The sequence below is a fragment of the Dufourea novaeangliae genome, unplaced genomic scaffold, assembly GCF_001272555.1.
Source record: "Dufourea novaeangliae isolate 0120121106 unplaced genomic scaffold, ASM127255v1 scaffold64, whole genome shotgun sequence".
Classification (NCBI taxonomy): Eukaryota; Metazoa; Arthropoda; class Insecta; order Hymenoptera; family Halictidae; genus Dufourea; species Dufourea novaeangliae.
Genome location: NW_015373954.1, coordinates 1055480 through 1067643, shown reverse-complemented (window position 1 = coordinate 1067643; position 12164 = coordinate 1055480). Strand labels below are relative to the sequence as shown.

At 30.8% G+C, this 12164-nt stretch overlaps 1 protein-coding gene across 1 annotated transcript; it reads left to right on the top strand.

The window, feature by feature from the left end:
* The first annotated feature begins 4395 nt into the window (after positions 1-4395).
* LOC107186273 (biorientation of chromosomes in cell division protein 1-like 1) lies at positions 4396-9036 on the top strand. The gene is made up of 3 exons (XM_015574106.1): positions 4396-4574; positions 4850-8589; positions 8934-9036. The coding sequence occupies exons 1-3, from the start codon at positions 4443-4445 to the stop codon at positions 9034-9036; spliced, it is 3975 nt and encodes a 1324-aa protein (XP_015429592.1). The 5' UTR covers positions 4396-4442.
* Positions 9037-12164: the final 3128 nt, after the last annotated feature.

Genomic DNA, 12164 nt, shown 5'->3' with positions numbered 1-12164 from the left:
TCCTATAGGTAGGAATCATTCTGTCGACGTATTACAAAACCCTTATATTATTGTCCGCCCCTCGTAAGATTACAATGCGAATGAGGCTTCCGGTTTTAAAATAGTTTAACTTTTTCCGTACCTTCCATTGTGGCACTTTTAACACTATACTTACCGAGGGCTATCTATTAGGCTTTTTAAACCCAACGATTAATAAAAAAGAACATATTAATAATTCCTTCAAATTACAATCGTAAAGTAACCAAGGCAACCAGAGTGGTACAACGTAACAATTCTTTCTTTAATTTTTATTATTATTTACTGTTGATTAGAACTGAAATCAAAAAGCCTATTAATAGCTTTCCAAGCAGAAAAGTGTTAATACTTGAATGTAGATTAGCTACTTCTGAAACTTGTTATATTGTTCGTAGCTAAAAGAGGAATTTCCTTTCTTTCCACAATTTATTTGTACAAAGTATCCAAAGAAAGATCAAGTATTTAGACAAAAGTTATACTTTTATCTCCATTTATACGTGCTCAACGTGTGTATTCACTGTATCCATATTGTTAACAGATACTTACTCCTTTGCAAGTTGGATCAATTTGTGGGTGGAAAGTTTAAATCCTAGTTTCTGTTAACACGTTGCTTGTTTACTAAAAGCGTCTTTTACTTTCTTTATTTAACATAAAGTAACACGCATAAATTTTGAGATTTATAGAAATGTTATATCAGGAATTAACTGATTTCTTTCGTGAACGAACCGTGAATGGAAAGCTGTGTGCTAACATATGAAAAGCAATTTCGTTGAAGAGGAAAAGGAGCGAAAATGTTGTTGGCTTATCATTAGTTATTTTTCTAACATTCAAGTCTATACCTAAAAATACAGTTGTTCAACGACTACGTTGCTGCATAATGTTAGCAAAAATAATAATACTCGTGTAATGATCTGGTTGAGTTCTTCTACCTAGGTTTTTAGAAGAATGTGATGTAACTGTTTTGTTTTTTTTTTAACGTAATTATTCTACATTTCATCGTTTTAAACTGTAATGCTCTATATAAAAAGCAGCAAATCAGTGTGGAAAATGTTATTTTAGATAATCACAGAACGTATATTGTGATCGTTTTAGACTGATGAGCGATGCGTTGCATTTTATTATTTTGTATTATATTTCATTAGTGCCCTGTGTTGTCATGTCGAAATCTCGAGAAATTTATACATGTTATTGTATCAAGTGACAATAATTATTTTAATTTCTACTTCTACCGTGATAAGACAACTTCATTGCAATTGGAAATTTTGACGTTATTTCATAATTTATAATAAATTATATTTGCGCAGAATTGATGGAACACAAATTAACTTAATGTCGAAACAAAATTAAATGCTAGAAATGATCCATAGATTCTTAATAACACTGAAACGAGTTTTTGTTCTCATCTCTGTCAAAGTCTAATTCGAGGAAAATTAATATGAAATGATTGCAAGAAATAATTGACACAAAAGTATAAATCGGAAAAACGACAGTTTCGTTATTATATATTTCTACATGACTTTCACATGCGCCGATTTCTAATACTCATTTGGGGATTGTTTGTATGTAGGCTTTAATTGAAATTCTTAAAACATGACCGTTTGATCACGATCTATGCTCGATTGTTCCTCATTGAAAAAAACCGTTACTCTACGAAACTTGTATATAAGTGAGAAATTACACAGCTTGATGTACCGTATAGGATCTTTTACAAAACGACCGTCGTATAACAGATTTGTATATATACAAATGGCAAAACAAGATACTATAACACTGTACAGTAGAATAAAGGATTACCAAATAAAAGAATTTCAGTCATGCTTTGTTGTTACAAATCTCCCTTCCAAATGTACTAATTTCCAGGCAAAGCCAAAACATGACCGGTGTATGGATTCTCAATATAATTCAGAAAGACCGAAAAAGTCTAAGTATACGGACCAATACCGCATCCCAAGTGTGTGTAGAAAATTCACGAGCAAAGTGAATTAATAATAGCTTGTTACTTAAATTTATTAGATGTTACAGTCGCAGCCATTAGTTCGGTATGGTCCTCGGTTTACAAAACAACCGAATACCGAATTGCCCGAGTCTCACCACGTGGAGGTTGCTGCAAATGAAGACCCGAGGAAGATAGATGAAATCAAAAGTGGCATATCCATTCTCACGTTTTACAAATTCGTCTTATTATAATAAACTTAAATCTTAATACTCTCATACCACACACACTCCACAACTTAAACTAAACGCAACGCAGAAACAAATTTATGTTCAAATAATGCAAGGTATGACAAATTGGAGAAAAAAGAAACAAATTCAACGATAAATACGAGCTTGAACATACAAATATGGCATTAACTACACACAAGTATAGTATATATAGTATACATAGAATAGTTTCACTGCTTACGAATAGATTATGTTCATTATTCATATCTGAATATTTAATACTAATATATTATATTAATGACATTCGCTGTTAGAGCTGTAAACATGTTCGTTTTTCTGTCTAAACTATGGTCCTACTTCTTGTAAATAAGCAAAAATTCATTTCAATTACCAAATTTCATTATTTACTCGTGATTCGCATCTCCTATGCCCTATGTCCTATGTAATTAAACATGCAACCGAAACTGTATATAAATATAATGTCGTCATAACGACAGACACGTCAAATTATCGGTATGACAACAATTTCGCGACCAGGCTACAGTAAATAGCGAATATTTCCAATTTGAATGTCTGAAAGTGTGTCGTTTAAATTTTCTAACGGTCAAGGAAGCCATTATTGGATACTTCGACTACCCATTTAAATTCAAAATATTTCTCGAAAGAATTCTTCTTCGATTTTAGCATAATAAATCACGAAATCGTGATCATGCGCTTACGGTCAGAAACAATAAAAACATAGTAAAATGAAAATATATAGTGAAGTGTCAGATATTTTTTATAATGACTCACCAGAGTTCACCAAGTTCCCACCGAATTATGTTTAAAGAAAGAGTCAACGGTCATGGCGTTGATAGCGCGTTCTTTTCAGCCGAAATTCTGAAACAAAAAATAAACATTAATTTCAAGTAATTACAGTGAATTAACAATGGCTGAGTCAGAAATAAACAATTATTGATTCGAGGGGTGTCGCCTAAAGTTGCAATTTGAAGGATAACTGTGGAAATACTAATTAATACAAAGTGGATAACGGAAGCGCGGAGATCCTGTTTACCCTCACCCGCGATATCGAATTAACGTAAAATTATGTTATCTAAATTGGATAAATATTAAAGGAAAGTAGCGATAAAGAGCTCATGAAAGTATTGGAACTAACAATTCGTGTAAATGAGTATACATGAATAGTAAATATCACGTACTTCGACACGAGCAAACTTCATTTACGTCTTATCACTCCAATTTCCCGGAGACGAATAACCCTTAATTTGTCTCTGATTGGTCACGATTGGTGGATTCGAATATTTTACGAGAATGGTGATTGGTGGTTCGGTATGTGAGAAGGTCCCCTTCCCGCCACAATTTCGATTTGAAACTCAAATATAATTTTTAATATACAATGAAGCTGGATGCAATTATAATATTATTTATAGTTTGAAAAATATAATTCTTGTTCTTGCGTTTTTACGGGAACGTGATAATTTGTTTCTATAATTAGTCAATTATATATTTACATGCCATTAGATATTATGAATCGTAATAATAAACAACTTACAAATGTCTTTTTGAACAAGTGGTTACCGTCTGAGCTATGATTAACAATGCGACATCAAATATTGTTAACAATATAATAACTTTACTTGTAATAACACTTATAATAATAAAATATTATGTGTGCAATGTATAGTTTAAACATCATAGTGTTTTAAATGTCACTTCTTTAGAGATGCACCAGTGCTACCAACCAGAGTTCCAACTATGATGGAACACGGAATATGCTAAATGCTAATATATCACAAAGAAATAAAAGAATCCCATTAATTCGACCTAATTTTGCAAACAATGTTTATGTACACAGGAACGATCATTGACACAGCGTCACCGCTGAAAAGTTTAGTGAGGTCTGTATTTTATATAGAACTTACCAAAACTATTAATATGTAAAGTACTTAAAAAAGTAGTCGTTTATCCTGGTGGTTTTAATTCTATTTATATCCGTATAAAATAAAACGATCTACATATTTACTGACTCAACATCTATTGGATGTTTAATACTGCTGGTCTTGTAAATAAGAAAGCAAAACGATTGGCATCACTGATTATTATTCATTTACGCACACAGATACAACGTTTAACCTAGCTAGCGTATAGCCAGAGGAGTATGACTATGGCTGCGTACTGTTTGTAATGGGATGTCTTCAGCAATGAAAATGAGTAATTGTTTAGTGTTCAAGTGAATTATCATTGTTTTACGTACCTTGATTAGCATGGAGTTGGGCTTATCTAATACGTTGTTGGCGGGTGATCCACGATTAGTCGATCACATCGTCGGGGAAGTTAAGTCTCAAGGGATTTTCGATCAATTTCGTAAAGAATGTATCGCTGATGTTGATACAAAGGTATGATATATATTTTTCAACGACTATTTTATCATTCAGTAACATTTGAAATCATTGCAAAAACATTTACATGTTCTTAAAATAATACTTACATGTTATATGCTTACTAAGAAATTATAAATTATTGTATACATTGTACAAAATAAGTTTCTTATGTCTGTATTCAATATCTAACATTTTAAATGAAAATTGAATATCTATCAGAAAATGTATGTTTATAGAGATTAATTTTATGAAACTGCTTTCATTTATCATTCGAATCACTTTTATTACAGCCAGCATATCAGAATTTACGTACAAGAGTTGAAGGATCTGTAAATTCCTTCCTTAGCAAACAGTCATGGAAACCAGATTTAAACAAGAATCAGCTGCGAGAAACTTTACGCAAACATATACATGACGCTCCTTACTTGGATGCTGGTGTAGAGCGTATAGTGGATCAAGTAGTGAACCCAAAAGTATATTCTGTTTTTATGTCACAGATTGAGGATGTAGTTTATAAATTTCTTGGCTTAGAAAGACCCAAAACAAAAGAAAAAAATGGTGCTTGTGGCCTTAAAGACTTATTACCTAAGGACTTGGATCCTGTTTCACCGGAATCTGATAAAAATAGTTTGAAGGATGTGTCCTTAGAGTCTGTGGATGCAATGGAAGATTTAGAGGCAAAGAAAGATGAAAAGTTATCTCATGAAGAAAGCTTACAAGAAGATGAGACTTCTAATGAAAAAAATAGAGATAATGATTTGGAGAATGGACAAATTTCATCAGAGGAGAAGACATTATTCGAAAGTGTTAAAAATCTTCATAAGACTGATAGTAATTTAAATTTAAATACATCTGGAAAGTCGGATGATAAAACAGAAGAGGAGGAAGAAGATAGTCCTACCTTTGAACCAATAGATATTATGAATTTAAATGAATCTAATCTGTCCAATGATTCACATTTATCAGGAATATCGGAATTAACTAGCCATCGATCTAGAAGTCCCGATTTTTGTAATGAATTGTCAAGGGATAATTTTGATTATAGCAATCAAGATTCACAACTAAGCAAAGTATCTTCTGACTCTCGATTGTCTATTGTGACAGACTTTGGATCTTCAAATCATGCATCAACGCCAATACATGATGCACTTAAAGAGGAAGTCAATAAAGATAAGTGTGATGTAAAAAATGTTAAAGACAATTTTAAAGCTGTCAGAGAATATGATTCTAGTAAAAATAAAAGTAAAAATATTTTTGAATTAAATAAAGGTAAAGATGTACAAGATATTAAAGATTCTAAAAGTAGTAGATACAGTTTATCATCTAAAGAAAATTCTCGTGATGCTACTGATAGTAGCGTAAAAGATAAGTACGAACATAAGCATAGAGAGAGAAGCCGGGACAGTGAATCTAAATCAAAATCGAGAGATAAGAACCACACAAAAGATGGAAGACATCATAGAGATAGAAGTAGCGACAAAAAGAAACAAAGAAGTCACAACAGTACAAAGTATGATAAATACGACAAGAGTAAGTCTAAAGAGAAAGGTGATCAACCGAAAGATGGTATTGATAGAACCAAAGATTCAGAAAGGGATAGCTACACTAAAGTAAAAGAAGACAAAATGAAAGAAATAGACAAAAAAGATAGCGTTAGTAAAGAAGGAAAGGATTTAAAAGATCTCTACAAAGAAAAAATTAGAGAACTTAGGGAGAAGAAAGAATTAACAGAAAAAGAAAAGTTAAATAAAGATAACAAAGAAGCAAAATCGAACAAAGAAAATAAAGATAAAAAAGATTCACCAAAAGATAAAAAAGTTTATAAAAAAGATCATAAAAGTTCTTCTTCCAAAAGTTCTTCGTTGACCTCTAATGAAATTAAAACTATTAAATCATCAGACAAGGTTGATGGAAAAGAAAAACGAATTGAATCAAAAGATAAAATTAAACGAGATGAAAGACGTAGTTCGAAAGATATAAAGTCAAAAAATCATATAAGTACTAAGACAGAGTCGACTGAAAAATTAGAGAAACAAGATGTAAAGAAAATTAGTAAAAATGAAAAGGATGAAAAAGCTGAGAAGTCTGAAATTAAAAAAGATATTAAATCGAGCAATGAAAAGGTAAATGGTAAAAAAGATATAAAGAATCATATACAAAATAAAAGTTCAACACGAAATGAAAAATTCGATAACAAAAAAGAGAGTAAGAATGATTCCCAAAACAAAGACAAGAAGCGGAGGGAAGAGAAAAAATCGAAATCGAAAGATGATCATTCTAGTTTAAGAAAGAACTCTAATGATCGGCGATCAACTGATAGGGATGGTTCAAATGGGTCTAGTAGTAAAAGTTCACAATCTAGTAATTCTAGTTCTAGTAGTGGTGGTAATAAATCAAGTACATCAACCTTATCCAAAGAATCAAATCATATGAGCAATTCTGGTAGTGAAACATCGGACAATATAGAAGAAATACATACAAATGATTTAAAATTACCATTAGAGCAACCAGATTATAAATTGGATCATGTAGAGTACAAAACAGATAATAGCAGTACTTACGAAGTGCATGTTAAGCAGGAATCAGAATCCAATGATGTTAACTTACCATTGAAGAAACGACCATTACTTACCGATGTTAACAATACTTCAGAAGTGAGAGTGAAGAAACCAAAATTTGCAAAGAACATACATGAAGCTAAGAAATTAATGAAAATTCGAAAGCAAATAGGGAAGCAGAAGCTCAAAGAAAATAAAAAGATAGAGAAGAAACTTCAACAGAAAGTAGAACCTTCGGTACAGTCGAGTTCCGTAAATAATGATAACTTTGAAAGTGTACCAGATGAGGAACGTGTTCAAATAATAGAGATACCAGATGAGGAGTACGAAGAACCGTATCCTGAAAACTATACTCATTTAACATTAGAAGAAAGATCAATAATGATGTTACAGAGTGAAGCAGTTGCAAAGGATTTATTAGAAGTACACTCTGATTTGAAAATAAAATTGTCCGATATGGAACTATGCATACAGAAATCATTATGTGAAACACTTCCCACGAAAATATTAGAAAAGGTATCTCTACAGCAAGCAACTACCAATGTGCAAACTGGTACCTCCAATAATGAAAACAAGAACGATTTACAAAATGAAAAGTCTCCATCAACAATGAGAGAAACAACAAAAAGCAATATACTAGAGTCACAAAGGGCACACGACCTCATAGGCATGCATTCTGAAAAAAAGGAAGTGAGGCAAGAAGTTAGCACATTTAAACTAGAAAAAAGTGTAACTTGTCAAGAAGGAAATTCTTCATGTAGTATTACTGAAGAAAATAGTAAAGAAAAAGTAACAAATCAGCCAAATACATCGAAAGCTATAGTACACAACACAAATCGTTTAAAAGACGAAAAAGAGATAGAAATACCTACAATGTCAGCATCTAGATATGAAGACAATTGTCAAGCTGTTCAAAATAATAGCTATTCTAAGGTATGCACAGGCATAACTGAAGAAAATTATCTGACGCGTGTTAAGAATGAATTTCGGACTACAGAATGTATCTTGACTGAGGACAATGAAGATTGCCGTTATTTCAAAGCGGACAATGAAAAATCTGAAAAATTCTCTAATTTCTTAGAATCTCTGGAATTAGTGGAAAATAGTTCCTTAGAAGACATAATAGAGAGCTTAGGAGGTCAAGTTATATCTTCAATGCCAAAAGCTATGGCACCTCCTTTACCAAAACGTAAACACTCAACTAGCCCATTGTCGGATATATTGTTAAATAACTCGAATAATAACAATGATGGTCATAAAAAAGTACTAAACATACCGAATGAAGATGTTTTGAATAGTATGAAGAAAAGGAAACTTCTTGGACCTAAAAAGCAAAGGCTACAAGCAAACACATGTGCTCCGCAAGGACTATTAAATGGAGAAAATTTTGTTATGCCTCTAAGCCCAGAAAGTGATGTGTCCGCGACCAGTGAAAAAATACCATCATCGAATCTAATTAAAGAAGATAAAGGGTACGTAACATGTTTCTTCCAAAGTTCTTGTACCCTAGGCAAATTTGAATTTCTATATACATAATTCAATAAATGTTTTTTTTTTTTTGTATTATAACAATTGTGTGTGTATATACAAATGTTATATTTGTATATATACCGATTTAAAAATATTTGATATCTTGAACTTTTTTTTATTGGTGTGAAACTGTTGAATTCTAAATCTCTGTGAAGAACAAAGTATGTACAGTATACAATATAAAGAATTGTACATACTTCTTTTTCGTAGCAGTAACATTACATTGTTTGAAATATGAATCTGTTGTCACTATACATGATGTAACTAGTCTGTTATGTAATTGCAGCCGGCATAGAAGCAGTCAGCGTTATTCAAGTGATGACTTATACAAACCACGTCCATTATTTGCAAGTTCTTCTCGCAGAAGTAGAAGATCTAACCAGGCATAGCTATTAGTACGTAATTTCAGGTGGTAAATTACCTTTTACTTTATATAATGTAAAAAGGAGTTCTAGTTGTTGATTCTAATAATGTACTATATACCATATTTGAATCAGATATTTTTGAACTCATTAATATGTATAATACTAGAATGACCATGTGAAGTGTGTAGATTATTACTTGCATCATAGTAACATAAAAATTTATTTTATGTGCAAAAAATTTAAAAATCATTTTAAATATGTGTTACATTAAAAAAGTTTCAAAAATTTCTATGATTTAATACTGCTTAAATTTATTAAAAAATTTTAAAAGGGAAATTGGTATTAAATTTAATTAGATAAAATGCTATATATTTGAAGGAATCATTTCTTAAAAAACAATGTCACAACTATAGTAACAACTATTTCTGTAGATATATTCAATCCAATGCAGTATTAAAAGAAATAGGTACTTCTGCGTATTCTTCTATGTCGGTGCTGTGTAAAAACAAACTCAGCCTAATGCTTAAAAGTGATGCATATCAGTAAAGATCTTTTACTTGTGTCACTATTTTTCTTACTTTAAGATAATTTAAATGGGACAACATTGTAGAACAATCTTTTCATTTGCTGTTTTATTTCAGGTGCTGAATGTGAAATATGGTTGTATCTTGGCATCTTCCCTTGTTGATTCATTAGTTTTTCTCATCTAAAACGATCAAACTCTTGTTGAAGTTGTCTTCCAGAACCATAAGTGTTTTGTACTTTGACATTGTACTCTGCAGGTCTGATTTAAGTGTGTCATTTAAGTAGTCATATCAATTAATTTCTTTAATCTAATAATATCTATACCTACCACAATAGGCTCAACCTGTATTTTTAATATTCATGACTATTGTCAAAATGAATAATTTTGACTTGAGCTTCCATTAAAAAGTTTTCACATTAGCACGTGATCAAGATTTTCTACTACCCCATAAAGTTGTCTTTTTACTGCATAGCGACTAACTTCCTAGTAAAATGTTGCTTTACCTTTAACTATGTTTCGTTCTAAAAGCATCGTTTTGTCGATTATTTGTTATAAATATTTCGGCCTGATATTTTCGTGTACTTAATCAAGATATCTTTTCTTTAAGTAACCTTTCCACTATGTTTTTCTTCTGTTGTGTGCTTCACTACTTGTTTCATTCATTTCCTTTGGTTTCAGAACAATATCAAATGGAATGTACTTTAGTATTGGATCTGTAATGACATGCATCATTTCTTTGTTCTTATTTACAAACTGGTACATCCACCATTGTTGATTTGTTGATATTTGCAACATGTTTACAAACATGTACAATGTATCTGAATATATCTTTCCGAACGAAATATGGACTTAAGATATATTTTTAAACAGACATATTTTAAAGACAGTTACTTCAGTGATGATATAGTACTATACCGTGAAAATTCAGAAAAATGTGAATTATGAAGTATGTGCACATATTGAATTCAAATGTATCATCATTCACCTTCTTTAAAATTTATTGTATTATTGTTTGAAAAAGGCAAGTGTATAAATTATTGTGGATAATGTATATTTACTTTACATTTTAATGTGTATTGAGTACTATATGTTTATGTAATTGTAATTTATAAAAAAAACCAGACATTAATATTTTTTCATAAATTTCGTACATTAAACTTTTTTGTATAGAGATCAACTTATGAATAATACAAAAATTTGCAATTAATACTGTGCAATTTTTATGAATGTATATGTACACAATACGTGAAAAAAGTGCAGTGTATTTATAGAATTACACATTAAATCATTAACATATACATTAATTATCTCAAACACAATAATCATACTTTAAAGTAAGAGTTTTATATGTGATTTCCGAAGTTTTATATCTCTAATGTAAATTTGCTTTTTAAACTGTTATTTCTTAATGTTGAATAAGTTGATTGTGAATGTTGGATGATAAAAAGCATGATAAGCTAAAAATAAGAGATATCATTATAGAAATAATAATATTGTTTACACTTCTGAATGTATTCTGTTTGCAAGTTTTTTACAATTAAATTTCGTATGGAGAATAGAAACGAAAACTAGTTGTTCTGTGATGGTAAAATAAAATACAGCAATAGCTTCCATAATTCTGTTCAAAATCTGAAACAGCAACGAGTAGACCAATGAAAAAAAGTCATTCATTTTTGTTACACTAATAAATTATCGCATATTGCATCACTTTCTCACTAAATACCTAAAATTGTACTATTACATTTTTACGAAGATGTTATATTTATTAATAAACGTGTTCTGAATTCTGTATATGCATAAGTTTGTATAAATGTGTATATAAAACAGGAGTACATTACATTACATTATAGTACTGTGAAGATATATATTGTAGAATATTTTTTCCAACTTTTTAAAATATTTATTGCTGTATGTAATATAGTAGCTAAAAGTTTATAAAATCCATTACTACCATGATTGCTTTGAAATAAAGCGATTTTTTGTATACATGTTAAACAATTCGTAAGTGTTGAGACCTTCCTCTATCTGTAGTATCAAACAAGAAATTACATTGTTATTACGCAACAGGTATCGCTTGAGTATTTTTTCGATTAGAAGTAGTTTCAGATACGGGGAAGAAGCATTCATTTTACCTAGAAAACGCTTGTCTGCCATCGTATACGTGTAACGATAACACGATACGTGATCACAAAGGGAAAAAATTACACGAGTATCGTATAATACGTGAACCGGTTATTAGGTAATTGTTACTTATTTGATATTCCTGGTATACGTTGGATCATTTAATTTCAGCTTCACGGAATTATGTCGATTGACCTTACCATTTTTAGCCAGACTACATAAATCCATATGGAACGCGATCAAAGACCCTCGTGTATTATTCAACAAGTTGCACGTTCAATCCTTACGCGTCAAAAAACAAATTAGCGTCATACTTACTGGGTCATTCGCCAGGACGAAAAAAAAGAAAATACAATATCGAACTTGTTGATATCTGGTAATCGTGATTTCCTATAAATAGAATGATAATTTGAAAACAATTTATCATGCTCTACTTACCTTGTACTTGTTTATGAAACAGGTGCATTGTCTGCGGTATTGTTGAATTGTCTGTACAATATTGTAA